This window comes from Tasmannia lanceolata, unplaced genomic scaffold, assembly GCF_043159265.1.
Source record: "Tasmannia lanceolata isolate RefF3 unplaced genomic scaffold, GAP_Taslan_0.1 ptg000029l, whole genome shotgun sequence".
NCBI lineage: Eukaryota > Viridiplantae > Streptophyta > Magnoliopsida > Canellales > Winteraceae > Tasmannia > Tasmannia lanceolata.
The window spans coordinates 7,793,039-7,812,186 of NW_027518706.1; the positions used below are offsets into that span (position 1 = coordinate 7,793,039).

Here is a 19,148-nt window from a genome sequence, read left to right on the forward strand (position 1 = left end):
ACCTTTTAAAATTCTCTTAGGTGGTTTCCTCCTTGACATTATCTGGAACGAAACTTCGCTCAGGTCGAGGTCTAATGGGACAAAGATGCCTTTTGGAAAGTTGCTTTAAGCCCTTGAAACCCAGCTCTATTTTTTATGGACAAGATGACATCTTTGTCCCTCTTTTTCAATTACGTGTAAGTGAGATTGTGCCCAAAAATATTTCCATAGGATAATCTCGACATTGATTTATAGAGGTTTCCAAAATATCCGGTTTCCAAATTATTTCTAAACCGTTTGATGGTCATGCTTTTATTGGGCCACGTAGATAGGGTCTGAGCGAAGTTTGGTTCCATTATTTGCGTGTCTCCTTGTTTGATTGCTTTGAATTGGTTCTGCACCTGCTATCCTATTGCATTACTGCATTCAGAAAGGCCATCTCTTGTAAGAAGAAGAAGACAAAGCAGGTGCACACACATTTCTACTTGCTATTCCTTCCACCATTAGCTTCCTCTCTGCACTCCTCGTCATGAATGCTTTGCCTAGTCTTATTGGTCAAATTGTGACGGTTTCATACGCTCCTATTAAGCTCCACTATGATTATCTTGTTCATCATGAAAAGAATGTTGAAAAACTTAAAGAAAAAGTTGAAATTTTGGGGTTGAGGAGAGATGCTGTGCAACAATTAGTCGATGCTGCGCGTAGGAGAGGAGAAGAAATCACTGGTGAAGTTCAAGGGTGGCTAAAACAAGTAGATGAAATTGAAGCAGTCGCGAAGAGATTGGATCATGAAGTGACGGAGAACGAGAGATGTTTCAAGGAGTGTTGTCCCGATTTGTGGTCGCGCTATTCTCTAGGTAAAGAAGCAAAGAAGAAGATGGTTGATGGTGATGGCCTACTAACAAGAGGGAATTCCACTCATGTATCAAATCCTCGTCCACCTCCAAGCATAGAAGACTTGCCGGCGGGAGAATTTGAGACTTTTGAATCCACAGGATCGGCTATGGAGCAGGTCATCGAGGCATTAAAAGACGAGAGAATCAACACCATCGGAGTATACGGGATGGGAGGCGTTGGCAAGACGACCCTACTGGAACAAGTGGGGAAAAAAGCTAAGTGTGAAAAGTGGTGCGATGAGGTCGTAAAGGTGATTGTTTCCCAGAACCAAGACTTGAAAAAGATCCAAGGTGAACTTGCTGAGAAATTAGGCATGCGACTTTCAGAAGAGAACATAGACGTAAGAGCGGGCCGGTTGTTGCATAGATTAAAGGAAGAGAAGAAGATACTTTTAATCTTGGATGATCTATGGGATAGATTGGACTTAGCTCTGGTGGGAATCCCCTGCGGAGGTAGCCAAAAGGGTTGCCAAATTATAATGACAACACGAAACAAAGATGTATGTTCCAAGATGAACTGCCAGAAAACTATCGAAGTCAAAGTCTTATCTGAAGAGGATTCATGGAATCTGTTCAAAGAGAAAGCCGGCGTTGCTGAAGCTGATGAAGTGCAGAGTTTGGCATGGGAAGTTGCTAAAGAATGCAGGGGTTTGCCCCTGGCAATTGTCACGGTTGCAAGGGCACTAAAATGCAAGGCCTCACATGTGTGGGAAAATGCACGGACAGAATTAGAAATGGCTCGTCCTCATAACATAGATCATGTGGATAAAGAGCTATACTCTCATCTGGAGCTGAGCTACAAATACTTGGAAAGTGAGGAAGCCAAATCCTGTTTCTTGTTTTGTTGTCTCTTTCCTGAAGATTATAACATCAAAGTACGTCATTTGATGAGATACTTGGTGGGAGAGAGGGTTTTCAAAAATGTAAGCAGCTTGAAAGATGCATGGGATCTAACACAAACTTTGGTTGACAAACTTAAGGATTCGTGCTTGCTGTTAAACAGTGACAAAGAGGGTCATGTAAAAATGCATGATATTGTTAGAGATGTGGCCATATCGATCGCATCAAGAAGAGAGCATGGATTTCTAGTTAAAGCTGGAGTGGAATCGAAGGAATGGCCAGAAAATTTAGAACAATGCAAGAGGCTTTCACTAATGAGAAGCACAATTCGTGTGCTCCCTGAACAGCCAATATGCCCACATCTCCGAACCTTATTACTACAACAAAATGACTCTTTGAGAGAAGTCCAAGATAATTTCTTCCAGCAAATGAGAGAACTTTTAGTTTTGGATCTAAGTGGGACTGCTATTTCATCACTGCCACCGTCACTACCACGCTCATCAAACCTCAGGACTTTGTGTTTAGATGGATGCCGGCATTTAAATAACATATCCCTACTGAAGGAATTGGTGAATCTCGAAATCCTTAGCCTAAAAGAAAATGGGATCGAAGAACTACCAATAGAAATAGGGGATTTGGCAAATCTGAAGCTTTTGGATCTTACAGGCACGAGAAGACTGAAAAGGGTGCCGCCCAATGTGATATCAAAGTTGTGTAAATTAGAAGAATTATATATGAGAAATAGTTTTAATGAGTGGGAGGTGAGAGGTATCAGTGGTGATGGAAGTAATGCCAGCTTTGATGAGGTGGCATCTTTGGCTCTGCTGACCGTTCTATACATTAATGGGAGAATCTAAAGAAATTTGGTATGGTGTTGGATTATTATAAAGCGAGAGCTGATGATTTCGGGACTTATATGGATATTAAGATAATGTCTTACCCTATTTGTAAGTGGGTAAAGGTTTTAGTGGGAAGAAGCGAAGATATTGTCTTGAAGGGGGTTTGCACCAATATTACACACCTCCTTGTCCTTGATGATGAAGGTCGTGGTTTCAACAACTTGAAGAGCCTCACACTCGAATATTGCCATGAAATGGAACATATCGCCTTTCCACCAATTGCTTTCGGGAGATTGCAACGATTGAGAATCTGGGATATGGATAAGTTGGAGGAGGTATTTGACTATGAGGAGGGGATTATAGAAAAGAGCCATGCTATTATTACTACACCACCCCTCTCTACTTTGGAAGAAATTCATTTAAAAAATCTGCCCAAACTGAGGAGTTTATGGAAGGGGGTCATGCCACCAACTGGAACCCTCCATAACCTAAAGAAGCTCATTGTCTCCATGTGCGACAACTTGACATGTCTCTTCTCCCCCGTTCTTGCACAAAACCTTCAACAATTGGAGGAACTTGCTATTGGTGGATGCTCAAAAATGGAGAAAATAATCTGGGATGATGAGGAGATGATGATAGGTGCATCGGAAGAAGAGCAAGAATTGGAGGACCTGCTGCTCCCTCGATTAAAGGTTCTAAGATTAGTGCATCTGCCAGAGCTTTGGAGGCTCTGCTACCACCGCAACAACAATAGAGGAGGAGGAGGAGGGTCCCATGTATCTTTCCATTTCCCTTCCTTGGAATCAATTCTGGTAGATCATTGCTTCAATTTAAAGAGGCTTCCATTAGGGCCCCAAAGCGCACCTAAACTCGAAAGTATTGATGGAGAAGAAGCATGGTTTGAAGGGTTGGAGTGGGAGGACCAAGGCATCAAGTCACGCCTCCAACCTCTTTTTCATCCCAGTAAGTGATGGTAATTACATTATGGATAAATTTCATTTCGTTTCCATTCTTATCTAATCATGTGTTATTCCTTTTGCATTCCCTTCGTTGCAGGGCGGTGGTTGTAGAGGAGGAAGATTTTTACTCAGCGATCTAACCCATTGCTGTGTTTCATTACTTCTTCCCCTCACTCTCCTCTCCTTCTAAACCTACCATCCTGTGCTCCCCTTCGCCGTGTACATCTTTCGATCATCTCCGTCCTCCAGTCCTCCACAAATTCGGTAATCGGATGATCAACTTCTTCACAGCTTTCTTACATCTCTATTTCAACCATTTTCCTGTATTAATTTGCATCAAAATAATGGTTTTTTTTTTTTAATATAGGCTACTGATATTTGCACCCCCATGTTTTAATAATTGCACAAACTCAGCTTTTCTTTTTTCTTTTTTAATTGGCTTATCAGTGCTTTTGGGGAACTGTGATAATCTTTGTCAGCTGTTTAAATAATAAAAGTCAAGATGGGTTAGTGCAATTATCAAAACATTGTAGTGCCAACATCAGTAGCCTTAATATATCGTTTGGTCTATCTGGAATGTGAATACAGTGTCACCGGTTTTCATGTTCTGACTTTTGAGAAAGAAGGGATTGGTATTGTGTTGTATCCATAAACAGGGAGTTGAGTTTGTGGAATATGGGAAAACTGGATTATTATTTATCTGGATCTAAGAAACTCATTGAGTTGTTATTATAGAGTCCCTTTTTGTTCATTTAATCGCCGCGGAACTGGACTCATGTGGTTCTGAATCTGAGTCAAAACAATCTATGTTATACACTAGAAGAAAATGATCAACCGAATTCATTTTCTTTCTGAGATTTAACTATGGCACGGTTGGGATGCAACAATATCCTGAGTTTGAATCAACTTGACTAGATGATCTTTCTCTTCAATTTCTCATTATTCTGCTCCTGAAATCAATCTAAAACGTTCTCTTTTAGCATTTTTCACGATCTTAGCGTTTTGTAGCAAAACGATTTATTGAGCACCATGTTATGTTAACTTTGTTGAATAACCAATGGCATTGATCTTCCAGAATTAGTCACAGATCCCTTTTCGCTTTTCCTGGATGTGGCTTCATGGAGAAATACAAACCCTAATTGACAAATTTGAGTGCAAAATAGTAAGACCAAAGACACTCCACAAGACTGATGGCATCTAACAACCTAGATTTGATGATGTCTATGTCTGGAATGAAAGAGGCTCTAACTATAGCTGTAAAACGATTTTCTACTGTTGTATATGAAGATACCTTGTGAAAGGCTATAGAGGCCAAACAGTCCGTGCTGTTGTTTTATGAGAACAACCCTTTCATATCTGAATTGGATCATCTGAATAATAAAATCCGTGGTGTTGTTTTATGAGAACAACCCGTTCATATACTTCGATTTGACTGTAAAAACAGGTTCCACTTAGGCATCAGAGTTGTCCAAGTAAGACTTTAGGGTCACAATGTGCTTGTCACCCCATCCCACCTTAGCAAGTAAACACAAACCTTAGGGATTCCCTACATCTTAGCCAACAGAAACTAAACACAAACCTTTTCTCAATGCATTTCATTCCTGAAGAAACAACTTCTTCAAGATTCTTAACCTTTTTGGCATATGGCACGAATTCCATTGGGGCCCTTGCCATTTAATTCAATAATTACTTAAAACGAAACCATTTCCATTCCGATTTCGATTCTAGAAGAAAAGGTCTTAGTTCTTCTCAATTTAAAACAACCTAAAGAGGCAACTTGTTTTCTGAGTTGTCCTTACTCTGGTTCTTTGCATCCCAAGAGGCTTTGCCTAGTTATTTCATGGTCTAGGCAAGTGGTGCAGGTTAGGGAGCCCAAGGGCATCCCATCTTGCAACCCCTCTTGCCAAAAGGGGCATCTCCCTACACAATGAGAGTACACAGTTCTCTTTGGGGTAGACCGGGTCGCATTCACCATCGCATCCGCCACTGCATTACCCTCTCTAAATTTGTGTGTAACAGCTTAATTAGATTCTACTTCTTGTCATCAGCTGCTGGAAAATGAAATTCTACTTCTTAAAGTAGGGAGGAAACCCGATGCAATTTTGGGTGCCCTTTGCATATATTTATACAGGCCCCTCACAAGAAAAACATGTGCATAGGCACCTATAATGATTCAACTGTCAGATCATTCTAGATCTCATCTAATACAATGATCGACAACCTAAGTAAACATAGGGAATGATATCAGCTGGCACCCATGTTTTAATAACTGGGCAAACTTGGCTTGTGTTTTCTTTCTTAATTGGCCTGTGAGAGCTTTTTGGGAACTGTAATAACTTTTAACAACACTTTAAATAATAAAAGACAAGAAGGGTTAGTGCAAATATAGAAACATGAGTGTGCTGATATCATTCTACTAAACATTTTTCAGAGATTGAAAATAAGAATGCATTTATTTGTATGAAGTGTTGCTCCTAGCTAGGAGCCTACGAGTAGGTGGCGACATTTTAATCCACCGGTTCATTTGGCTAAAGTGAAAACCAGAACCAATGGTTCCTTGCTCGGCTATTGGTACAGAACAAGTGGCTTAATTAGATCAAGGAGGACTAAGAATTCATCCCAATAGATTCCAATCGAACAAGGGATAGTCCCTTTTTTAGTGGTGATTTTCAGAAGAGGATGAATAGTTATAAATTTTTGGCCAGGTATACCCCTAAAAAAATTCTAGTTCTTGAGTTCCCAGGTTGTTGGTTAGAAGTTAGCTATAGTCTTAACAGGTACAGGTGATAGCAGGCTTGAAAGAAAAGATGAAAAGAATGCCTACAAAATAGAGAATAGGAATGCTTACACTCTACTGTAAATGTTTTTTGGTTATTTTTGAATTGGTCCCGGGTATGCCCGTCCCAATTCACTTTAATATTTTGTATTGCAGGCTAGGGCTTCTGGTCCCGATTGCTATCTGAATATTAATGAAATATGTCAATTTTAAAAAAAGAAAGAAAGAAGAAGACCAGGATTATTCCTATGGTATGAGTGTGTGTAGTGTCTATATATATACAATGTGTGTGTAAAGTAATACTAATAGGTTGGCAATTCTATGTGGGAGCTCAAATTCTTCTCAAAAATTCCCAATACAGTAGAGTGAAGGTCTTTTATGTAGATAACGGAATAAATCCAAACCTCAGGTATAGACCTACCTTCTATCTTTATGGCTGGAGTATCTCCTATTAACTGACTTCAGTTTGTGAATCAGAATTAAATTTGTTAGCTTTACAAAAGTGATCCGGGACTATACTACTCAATCTTGCAAATGCTTACAGAAATGGATAAATAATAGCATGAACAGATTTCATGGTGTCCACAAACCTTTAATAATATCCATTGTTGTTAGAAATGTGTAGCTACAAGTGATTGATATCGCATGGAAACCAATTGCCATTAACGACTACTTGATGAACCGAAAGGGCAAAGGTGGTGATAAAATTGAATTGGTACAACATTTGTTGTTTTAACAACAGATATGTTCAAAACATTTGTTGGTACAACATTTGTTATTTTTGCTTTTCCTTCTCAAAAAAATTGGTAGGAATGATGTCTTACAAAGAAACCAAGGAATAACTCCTGAATCCATGAACTATACCATTTAATTCAATGGAACTACAGCCAGGAGCCTTTACTATACCCCTGTCTGTCATCATTTTCCTTATTTCCGTTACACACTTCCATTGCCCCTTGGCACTATAAATGTTAGACTAAAGCACATAAGAACTAGTATCGTCAGGTTCCAATTCAATTAAGTGCTTTGCTGCATGCTCGGCAATTTCAATATTTCCATGATTCCTAGAAGCTCCAAGAAGAGCCCTCCAAACTACATTGTTGGGTCTCATGGGCATGTACTTAACAAGCTCCCTTGCCTCCTCTAAATGCCCCGCACGACTTAGAAGGTCAACCATACAACCATAATGTTGGATCTTGGGTGTTATGCCATATTGAAGGCTCATGAGCTCAAAATATAGGCATCCCTCATGTACCAAACCTAAATGACTACAAGCACTTAGAACGCCAATGAAACTAATATCATCAGGTCTTTCTGCCGATCGCCGCATTTCCTCAAACAAATGAATTGCATCATTTTTTTTTAAAGGTAACAAATTAAATTAGAAATCAGGGGACAAGATGTCCCACAAGTTGAAACAGTACAGAGTGCATGGGCACCAAATGGCCCCAAAATCATACTGAATTACATCGCATTCTCATCCACAGAAGGGTATACTACCTTTGGCTCCGTTAAGAAAACTCCCGCCTTAGCCAAAGCATCTGCGTTTGAGTCTGCAAATCGGTGCTTGTGGTTAAGCAGCGTTGTCACATCCATGTATTGCAAGCCCCGATATCATTGAGTTCCAATGATCTATGTTTCTATGAGTTATGCAATCAAATATCCCCAAAGCAATATCTACATTTCCACATTTGCAGTACATGTCTATGATGGCAACACCAACAATACCATCCAAAGAGAATTTGTTCTTATCCACATAAGTAGGAATCCATCTACCTTGGGCAAAAAGACCCAAGTCAGCTATAGCTGAAAGAACAATTGCTAGAGTGGAACAATCGGGTTTCTCCCCGACCATTTGCATGCGGTGAAAGAGTTCAATGGCCTCCTTGGCCTGGCAATTTTGTCTGTAACCGGCAATTAATGCATTCCAAGAGATCACATCTCTTTGGGACATTGCATCAAATAGTTCTTGTGCAATATTTATGCTTCCAACACTAGCATAGGCATCAATCATGATGTTCCAAGAGAAAATATCCCTTTCAGGCATTTTACCACATTTTGCATATCCATTGACAATAATGGTCCAAGTAACCACATCTCTCAAGGGTGTTTGATCAAACAACTCCCTTGCAGCTTTCATGTTTCCACATTTAGCATAACCATATATCATGCAATTCCACGAGACAATATCCCTTATGGGCATTTCATTGAACAATTTTGCATATAACACAACTAAAATTTGCATATAACACATTCACAAGAAAAACATAAGAAACATGTGCATAACTGCATAAGCACATATAACTAATTGTATTTAAAATTAAAAATACACAACTAAAATTACTTCCTATTCTACCACAATAATGATCCAACGGTCAGATCTTTCTTGATCTCATGTAATACAATATGATCAACAACCTGACTAAAACATAGAGAATGATATCAGCACACCCATGTTTCAATAATTGCACAAACTCAGCTTGTCTTTTCTTTCTTAATTGGCCTGTGAGAACTTAATTTTTGGGAACTGTAATAGCTTTTAACAACTCTTTATAAATAATAAAAGACAAGAAGGGTTAGTGCAAATATCAAAACATGGGTGTGCTGATATCATTTTCCAAAACATAATACATACACAGATTGAAAATAAGATGGCATTTTATTGCCTAGTAACCGGGAGGTGGCCCAGGTTTAGACCGCTGGGGGGGTGTGTGTGTCAGTGTGTGAGGGGCGGGGGAGGGGGCGGGGGAGGGGGAGGGTGACGAGGTGGGAGGGGTCGAGGGCGGTGTATGAAATGTAGCGGACGGGGGGTTTTGTCTGGGGGTTGTTTCTGGGGGTTTTGTCTGGGGGTTGTTTATGGGGGTTGTTTATGGGGTTATTGTTTTTCACAGGAGTATGTGGGGATATCGGATTCGGCCGGTCCATTTGGCGAAAGTGATTACGAGAACCAATGGTTCCTTGCTCGGAATCCGGCATGGGATTCCGCCGGACTCTGGTGTCACCGCGGACTCCGGCATCAGTGTTGCAGGTGCATATGTTGGTAATGGATGTCCCCACCCCAAGTACCAACATGACAATCAGTGTCCATGAACGAACCTCCATTGTATCTATTCCCTACTAAACACTAGCTACTTGGGCACATCATCTTTTATAGTTGAAAAAAGCAAAGTTGTTTTTGTGGTTCTTGGCAAGTTCTTGGAAATTTCCACCAAGATAAGGAGATTTAAATTGTGAACTTAAAAGCATTAATCTTATTTGCCAACTTGATTTCTGGGTCGTCGGTACTATGACTTCCAAGGATGAATTTTTGGCTTGTCCATCAATTGGATGGTTAGGATTGTCCGATGGTGAGGCTTTTTGTTGCTTGGCATAGACCTGACAAAAACTGACCCGGACCTGCGGGTCCACCCGGCCCTCCCATAAATTCCGGGTCTGGGTCACCAATATGTGACCCGTTTGAAATTGACCCGCGTCCACCCGACCCATCAAAACTAGGGCGCGCGGGGGCTAGAAAAGTTTTATTTTGGCCTTTTTACGTAATTGTCATAATTTTTTAATTTTCTTTGTAGGTTTTTTGGTAATTGTCATATTTTAGTACATTCTTTTGGTATTTTTTTTGGTAATTTTTCTACTTTACTTTCATTTTTCCGTAGTACCTGCATGATAATTATATATTGCTATTATTTATTGCTAGCCACCTTTGCGCAACTCGTAGTTCTGCCGATCTTTGCAGCAAAGGGTGGGCGACAAGCCGAAAAGTAGCATCGGCGAAGGTGGCTAGCGAATCCCTATACAAAAAAAAAATCTTTAAAAAAATACGTCAAAAATCCCGGTGACCCGTACGGGCCAGGTGCGGGTCCAAGCTCAATCACCCGTAAAATTTTCCGGGTCATTTTGAACCCGGCCCGGCCCGCCGTTTGCCAGGTCTAGCTTTGCACAGCCATAATTAATGATGTAATAGTCAGGAATCTCTTTAAGGCCCTTTGTTTGCGGCAGTATTGAGGGTTCTCAGATTTGAGGATAGAGAGATTTGAGGATCTCACATAAGCTATGTTTGTATGCACTATTCATATCGGAATAGGGATTGGAGAGAACTTTTATGTAACTTCCTGTTAAGGGTAAAATCGGTATAGACGGTACCAATTTAAATTATGAAAAAAGCAAGGTTGGTACCGTAGTTCTTGGAAATTTCCCCCAAGGAGATTTAAATTATGAAATTAAAAGCAATAATCTTATTTGCCAACTTGCTTTCTGGGTCGTCGGTACTATGACTTTCAAGGATGAATTTTTGGCTTGTCCATCAATTGGATGGTTAGGATTGTCCGATGGTGAGATTTTTGTTGCTTGGCACATCCATAATGATGTGATAGTCAGGAATCTCTAGAGAAGCTTCAAGGAATAGTCCAAAAGCTTCAGAAATTCAACCATTCATTCCCTCGTCAGAGTTGCTAACATTGTGGGTTCTCAGATTTGAGGATAGAGAGATTCGAAGATCTCACATAAGCTATGTTTGTATGCACAAGGAATGGGGATTGGAGAGAACTTTTATGTAACTTCCCATGCTATGGGCTCCTTATACTCACGTCTTTCATCCCATAATTGGTAATTGTACTGCCACTTCGTTGACTCAATTCATCTGACCTCAAGTGTGACCCCTCTTTGGCCTACACGTGACACATGTGGCCTCTCATTTGTGTTTGGCCAATGTATGTGGATTTTTGCTATTAAGGAGGTTTGGACCCAGGCATTTGCTCTTATACCATGTGATGCAGGCCAAATCATAGGGCTGATTTGTTTCTATTTTCTTACATAATTAGGGTAGATTTGTTTCCAATTTCATACATGCCAATTAGATAAATTTATTTTCATTCTCTTTCATTCTAATTAGGATAGATTTATTTCTATTTTGTGCATGGCCAAATAAGGAACATGTAATGAGACTTTTGATTTGATTATGAAATTAATTAATTAAGAGAGAAGACATCCACTCTTGGAGTTTTCCTCCTTTTTCTCTCTATTTTGCTGTGGTAGGATTACGATTTCTTATTCTTGTGGTTTATTTTCGCGCTTCCGCTGTATCGGATTGCATTACCATGTAAAACTACCAGTGACTCCAAAAGCTTAATATGTTGGAGAAAGCGTTATTTATTATTTTATACTTTAACAAACGGTAACATGCAAACTCGGTTCCACTTGACAGATTGAACTTTGGGATAAGTATAATTAAGGAGAAACTTCTAAAAGCTATCCAATATTTTAGGCTCCATTACTTGCTCGTTCCCCACATTCTTATCAAATGCTAGCGTGGCAAATAACTTTACCGACTTAGTTTAAACGAGTCGCCACTATATAATTTGGTCCCTCATGACCTATGCCCGAACATGGGTGTAGACATATAATACTTATCTGAAAAATAAAGGGTAAGCTCAGGCTCAGGGCGGTTCAAGGTTTCGGGTTTGCACCCAAACTTGGTCCCTCATTCCATAGGTTGATCCTAACCCTCGAATCTGAATGTTAGAGGGTTGATCCTAACCCTCCTATGTAAATAATTTTTGGGGTACAACCTATTTAGGCTGTGGCTCATCTAATGGACGGTTTGGATCATCCTATGGCGCGGGTCATACCCTACTTTTAAAAAAGTGAGGAGTGCCCTCATCAAAATACAGTAGTGCTGTTAACATTACCCTGTTGAGGAAAGGAGAGGAAGATGCGTTTTTGATGGAAGACAGATTTTCAGGGACCAAGTGAACATATCTCTGACACCACCGTCATGTGTTGGGTTCGACGAGATAGGTTGTGTGGAACGGAGCAGGGTGGTTTTCAAAGAGAAAAAGAAAATGTGAAAACTTTGGGCTGGGCGGACAGCTAGATCGGCGGTTCACCAACAAATGAAATCCAACGTCTTGTCGCCCGGCTAGGACGAAGGCTCTGATATCATAAAAAGATTGAAAATAGGGAGGAAACACGTTGCAATCTTAGGTGCCCTTTGTATATATTTATGAAGACTTTTACAAGAAAAACATAAGAAACATGATTTGAAATTCAAAATACACAACTAAAATAACTTACTAATCTACCACTATAATGATTCAGCAGTCATATCATTCTAGATCTCATCTAATACAATGATCAATAACCTGACTGAACATAGGGAATGATATCAGCACACCCATGTTTTAATAACTGCACAAGCTCAGCCTGTCTTTTCTTTCTTAATTGGGCTGTGAGAGCTTTTTCGGAACTGTAATAGCTTTTCACAACTCTTTAAACAATAAATGACAAGAAGGGTTAGTGCAAATATCAAAAGATGGGTGTGCTGATATCATTTTCTTAAACATAATACATATATTGAAAATAAGAAGGCATTTTATCGCCTAGTAAAAGGCAGGTGGCCCAGGTTTAGCCCACCAGAGGTGGTGGGGGTACGGGGCGGAGGTTGGGGATGGGGCGGGTGATAGGTTTGCTCACAGGAGTAGGTGGGGATTTTTTAATCCACCGGTTCGTTTGGCCAAAGTGATAACAAGAACCAATGGTTTCTTGCACGGAATCCGGCATGGGATTCCCCGGACTCCGGCGCCACTGGGGACTCCGGCATCAATGTTGGTTGGTAATGGATGTAACCACCCCAAGTACCAACATAACACCCAGTGGCCATGAACGAACCTACATTGCATCTATTCCCTACTAAACGCTACTTGTGCATACCCTCTTTTATAGTTGAAAAAAGCAAGGTTGGTACTGTAGTACCAATGCTTTCATTTGATGAGAAATGGAATCATATTTAAAGTCTTTTGGTAGTGCCAATGCCATTTGATGAGAAATGGAATTGTACTTAAGAAGACAACTGGACTTGACTAACCAAGATAAGCAATAATCATAATTGCAAACTAGCTTTCTGGGTCATGTGTAGTTTGATTCTTGACTGTAATGAGCTTTTCAAGTATAACTTTTATGGCTTGCCAATAATTGGGTAGTTAGGATTGTTCGATTGGGGGATTTCTATTGCCTGGCTCATGCACCAATTGGGTGGTTGGTCCATACGATTCCATTTCCCATCAAATGAAAGCATTAGTACTACCAAGAGACTTTAAATATGATTCCATTTCCAAATCAAAAGAAAGGCTAAAAGACTTAGGGCACGTCTGGCTGCCAGGAAATGTTTTTCCTGACAAATGGCCATCTCCAAGTTTAAATTGGAGAGAAATCAAGAAACAAATTCCCCGAGATGACGTCTCCAATGAGGAGAAGATGCAAAAATTCCGGTAATTAAATCTCTACTCAAAACCGGGTTTTTAGCAACTTCCCAAAACCGGTTCATTAGTTTTGGGATTTTGTTTCCAGATTTTTAGCCGCCTTCACCCTAATCTCCACTTGGAGATGGCGATTTGTCATGAAAAATATTTCCTGGCAGCCAGACGTGCCCTTAAACTCCAAAAAAGAAGCTTAATTCGCTAGTTTGGCACTCTACAGGACTACCAAACTAGGTAGTCCCTTTGCTACCTGGAACCAACTTAATCGCCCCTTTTTAACTTGATAGTCTTCATAAAAAGAGATACCCAATAAGTGATTTGAGGATTAGTAAAGTGATGTGAGATAATCCCAAAACGGATATGCTAGCCAATGAAGGAACTCACTCTGTTTTTTTCTTTTCCTTTTCTTCTCTCTCTTCCCAAGGCACATTCCATTTTCACCTCTATCTCTCGTCTCATTCCTCCACCCATGTGAATCCTACTCACCCATTTTCTTCACTACAACCAGCAACAAGAAAAAAAGGCTTCATTATTCCTCATTTTAACGTGCTTCTTTGCCCCCTGTTCTCCGCGTGCCAACCAAAGGTCACATAAACCTTTTTTTTTTATCATACTTCTCAACCAGACCCTACAAGCTACCTCTTTGTCCATTTTTAGTAACTCATTTCTTCTCTACACTAGAGCCTTCCTTCCTCTCCCCCTCTCTTTCATTAGCTGCAAGTTTTCTTCTGAATTAGTTTTTCAACATTAGTCGTTGTCTAGGAGCTTGAGATACAAATCAAGTTTTTCCAACTCATCTGGATGCCAATAGCCATTCGGGTCCGTGGGGTAAGGAAGAGGAGCCTCAAGTTTTCTCTTGGGATTTTTGTGGAACAAAATACTTCTTGGGAGATTGGTGGGGAAAAAAACTCCCTGGAAGTATCCCGGTAAAATAAAAATCCCATGTTTGGTTGACCGGACTATGGTGGGAAAAAAAAAATACTTTGTTTGGTTGCTTGAACTGTTGGGAAGAAAAAAAAACTCTTCTCCTGGGATTATTTTGGTTCCTGGGAGTTTTTTTTTTTTTCCTTCGTGGGGTTTCGTGAGGGGTTATTTTGGTTCCTGGGATTATTTTGGGCCCACCAACCAAACGTGGGTTTCCTGCGAAAATTCCACAAAAGTCCCAAGAATAAAAAAAATTCCAGCAAAAGTATTAACAAGCTGCCCCAAATTCAACTATTTCAAGATCTCACATTATCTATGGGGTGTATGCACTAATCATAATGGAATAGGGATGGCATCAAGCCTCGTTTCTACACTGGTTCGGAAAATAGGACTAGTGTAGAAACAAACTGTTACAGCCAAAATTTGGTTAGAAGCTAAGACAGCTCCGAAGGCGAAGAGATGCAGCTGGCTCACACGAACAAATGGTCAGAAAACCACTTGGTGTTCGGACTCCGAGAAGGCTCTCTGATGCTCAAGTCAGTAGCAGCAATAGATACTAGAGAATGGTTATATAACAGGTAACTTTTCGATCCAAAATGCGCACATCACCGTGACACGTGGCACTGTCCAGCTGGTAATAAAAAAAAGTTTTTTTTTTTAAACTTGTATTGGATAACTACCATTGGAAAACAATTTCTTGAAATACGACCTTCCAATACCATAAATTTTAAAAGTTTTAAAACTACCATTAGATAGCAAAAAGTTTCAAAACTACCCTTGAATACCAGGTCGGTCTTCCAAGCACATCAGTTTCCTAAAACTGCAACTTTTATAAATATTACGGAATCTACCATTGGATTTTGAAAGCCACATTCTCCTTCTCCAACCGTTGGATCGTGATGAAACATTAGGGGATAGATCATCGGTTGGGGAGGAAAACATTGGTATCGGTCGATCACCAGAAAAGTTTGCTGCTTTCGGACGGCAATAAAGGCGGAAACCTTCGCTCTGATACCAAATGTTGTTTAAACATTAACCAAAATGATCCCTATGGATCTTGGGCATTCAAATCAAAGAAACATTTTAATTGTAGTGAGATGGGTTAGAAATACCTTTCACCATAGCCTCACTTTTGAAGCTTGTAATCCGATGAAGACGTACCGAATCGGCTCAGAAAAACCCCATGTTTTCTTCCTTCTCCTCACAACTAAGGTAATGGGAAACCTCTCTTTATGTGTGCTTTCTCAAGAAAGAGATGGAACACTTTGTGGTGAGAGGAAGAGGGACCAGGAGTCTATATTTACATGCTAAGAAGCTCCCATAAAACTTCCAAAATCAGTTGTAATTTTTTTGGATCTTTAGGCACAAGTTTAGCAAGAGTTATTAAAGCTTACTTTTTTTTGAAAGATGACAAATTTTCATTGATTTTTATTGATACTAAGGTTATATTGGGGACCAGGGGTCCCATCCTGTATGACGAAGTATCAGAAAGATTGGTCAGAGCATACCTAGACTAGGAAGCTAAATAACAAAAGGGAAAATTACATTTACACCCCCTCTAGTTTCTGACACATCCACTTCTACCCCTTTAGTTTAAAACGTGACAACTACACCCTCTGTAGTTTCAATTTGTATAAGGTAGGCACCTCAGTTGAGGGTTCGTCCACAGATTGAAGGGTTAGGATCATCCGATGGAGCTGATTTTTTAGGCACACCCTATCTATGTCAGGGCGCATTAAATGAACACTTTGGATCATCCTAACAATGTGGGTCCACTGTGTTTTTGGTAGCGTTTGGATTCTCTTTTGGAGCAGTATTGACTAGAGAAACTCAACCATTCCCTAGTCAAAGTTGTTGACATTCTCGGTTCTCAGATTTGAGGATAGAGAGATTCCAGGATCTGACATAATCTATGTCTGCATGCACTATTCATATCGGAATAGGGATTGGTTCAAACCCTCTTTCTACGCTTAGGCTCCGTTTTCTTTCGAGGTAAAAATCCCAAAATGGGCCTAAATTTGGTTTTATGTTGTAAAAATGGACATATAACAAATTTTATGTCCATTTTTACGCTTAGGCTTATCGGAAAAATAGGAAAAATAGGCATGAGCATAAAAATAGATAGGACCGAGCATTTACTGGCAAATTTTTTAGGGCCATGATAAATTCGCACCCTCTTTAGGATAATTCACACCCGTTTCACCTTAAAAAGCGTTATAGTCTGCCACATATCCTCCTTTACAGGGATGCGAATTATCCTTGGGGGTTGCGAATTTATCATTGCCCATTTTTTAACTTGTACCTGCGTTCATGATGGCTAGTAAAAACATTCTTTCTTGTAGCAGACCATGACTCGTTTTCTTTTTCTTTTTTGAATGGTTGGACCATGACTTCTGTTACTCAGCATACAAGCTTTCCTAATGTTTTTAATACTCGTTTTTTGTGAAAGGCTAGATTTGATAATCTTGGATGGATTACATTAATCACAATCTAGGATGAAAGTGTGAAATGGTAGGCCCTACGCTATGCATGGTTTGTGTAGGCATGGTGGGCCCCACCCCATCAAAACATTGTCTAAAATGGAGGAAATGATATATTCGCCCTGTCTTTTTGCTTGGGACAGCCCCTTCTAGTGTAATTGAAGACAGGAATGGATCATTGTATCTTAGATTGTAAGGGCTGAAGCCCGGCCTATTGGCCCTTTCGTACTGGCCTCTTGGCCCTCTTTGTTATGTTTCTATCTTTTTAAATGATATCTGGTAGGGGTCTTGCCTAACCCCAGATTACCTATCAAAAACAAAAAAGTGATAACCAGAACCAATGGTTCCTTGGTCGGAATCCAACATGGGATTCCCCCGGACTCTGTTGTCACCGGGACTCCGGCATCAGTGTTGCAAGTGCATATGTTGGTAATTGATGTCTCCACCCCAAGTACCAACATAACACACAGTGCCCATGAACAAACCTCCATTGCATCTATTCCCTACTAAACACTACTTGGGCATACCCGCCTTTTATAGTTGAAAAAAGCAAGGTTGGTACTGTATTTCTTGGCAACTCACTCTCTTTTTCTTGGAAATTTCCACTAAGATAAGGAAATTTAAATCTTATGTAATTAAAAACAATAATCATCTTTGCCAACTTGCTTTCTGAGTCTTGGGTACTGTCGTTTTCAAGGATGACTTTTATGGCCGGCTTTGTCTATCAATTGGGTGGTTAGGATTGTTCGATGGTGAGAATTCTATTGTTGGCTCTGGTGATAGTCAAAAACCTCTTAAATGTTGGGACCCCCTTTGTATGCAGCAGTATTGACTAGAGAAGCTTAAAGGAAGAGCATCAATAAGCTGCCCCAAATTCAACAATTCCCTAGTCCATGTAGGACCCACCTTGGCCGATCTAGGGATGAATGTTTCAGATCGATGATCAAATTATCAAGACCCTCAGATTGACAAATCAATGATTTAAATCGTCGATCAAGCCCAATCTACAGTGGGAGAATAGCTTCCGAAGGCCGAGGAACCCTAGATTATCAGAAAATTGTGACACTGACAAGATAAACGGCTATTGGTGCAGAACAGTTGGCTTAATTAGATGAAGGAAGACTAAGAAAAACTCTAGTTCTTGTCATCAACTAGATCGAAGGCCCTGATACCATAAAAAAAATTGAAATGCAATCTTGGGTGCCCTTTGCATATATTATACAGGCTTTTACAACACGCTCACAAGAAAAACGTAAGAAACATGTGCATGGTTATTTCGATTTCGGTGGGGACCGAAACTGAAATTTTCCGAAATTTCATTTTTCGCCCTTTACCAAATTTCAGTTCAAAATTTCGGATTTCGGTCCTAAATTTCGATTAAATGCCATTATTTATTAAAAATAAATAAAGGTTACAAAATTTCGAAAATTCGGTCCGGCATTTCAAACCAAATTACCAAATTTCAGACCGAAATTTCGGTAGGTGGGGTCCGAACCAGTTACCGAAACCGAAATTTTAAACCATGTGCATAAGCACCAATAACTAATTTTATTTAAAATTCAAAATACACAACTAAAATTACTTCCTAATCTACCACTACAATGGTCCAACAGTCAGATCATTCTAGATCTCATCTAATACAATGATCAACACAACTTACCTGACTAAACGTAGAGAATGGTATGCGCATGTTTTAATAACTGCACAAACTCAGCTTGTCTTTTCTTTCTTAATTTGCATGTGAGAGAGTTTTGGGAACTGTAATAGCTTTTAACAACTCTTTAAATAATAAAAGACAAGAAGGGTTCGTGTCAATATAAAAACATGGGTGTGCTGATATCTTTTCCTAAACATAATACATAGATTGAAAATAAGAGGGCATTTTATTGCCTAGTAACCGGGAGGTGGCCCAGGCTTAGCCCACACGGATTACTGGTGGAGGTGAGGGGACAGCGTAGGCGTGGTGAGTGTTGCTCGTAGGAGCAGGTGGGGAATTTTTAATCCACCTATTCATTTGGCCAAAGTGATAACTAGAACCAAGGGTTCCTTGCTCGGAATCCGGCATGGGATTCCCCTGGACTCTGGTGTCACCGGGGACTCTAGCATCAGTGTTGCATGTGCATATGTTGGTAATGGATGTCACCACCCCAAGTACAAACATAACACCCAATGCCCATGAACGAACCTCCATTGCATCTATTCCCT

General features: G+C 40.0%; 2 protein-coding genes and 1 long non-coding RNA gene across 3 annotated transcripts; 1 reads left to right on the forward strand and 2 right to left on the reverse strand.

Moving 5' to 3' along the window:
• Nucleotides 1-388: 388 nt before the first annotated feature.
• On the forward strand, nucleotides 389-4,247 carry LOC143859129 (putative disease resistance protein At4g27220). The gene is made up of 2 exons (XM_077369810.1): nucleotides 389-3,517; nucleotides 3,611-4,247. Exon 1 carries the CDS (start codon nucleotides 509-511, stop codon nucleotides 2,570-2,572), a length of 2,064 nt encoding a protein of 687 aa, XP_077225925.1. The 5' UTR covers nucleotides 389-508; the 3' UTR covers nucleotides 2,573-3,517; nucleotides 3,611-4,247.
• A 3,615-nt stretch (nucleotides 4,248-7,862) lies between these two features.
• Nucleotides 7,863-9,391, reverse strand: LOC143858998 (pentatricopeptide repeat-containing protein At4g38010-like). Its single transcript, XM_077369679.1, has 2 exons — nucleotides 9,232-9,391; nucleotides 7,863-8,521 (listed from the first exon to the last, which is right to left on the reverse strand). The coding sequence occupies exons 1-2, from the start codon at nucleotides 9,389-9,391 to the stop codon at nucleotides 7,863-7,865; spliced, it is 819 nt and encodes a 272-aa protein (XP_077225794.1).
• Nucleotides 9,392-14,729: 5,338 nt separating this feature from the next.
• Nucleotides 14,730-15,881, reverse strand: LOC143859279 (uncharacterized). Its single transcript, XR_013239225.1, has 2 exons — nucleotides 15,576-15,881; nucleotides 14,730-15,471 (listed from the first exon to the last, which is right to left on the reverse strand). It is a non-coding gene; the product is annotated as an uncharacterized LOC143859279 (long non-coding RNA).
• Nucleotides 15,882-19,148: the final 3,267 nt, after the last annotated feature.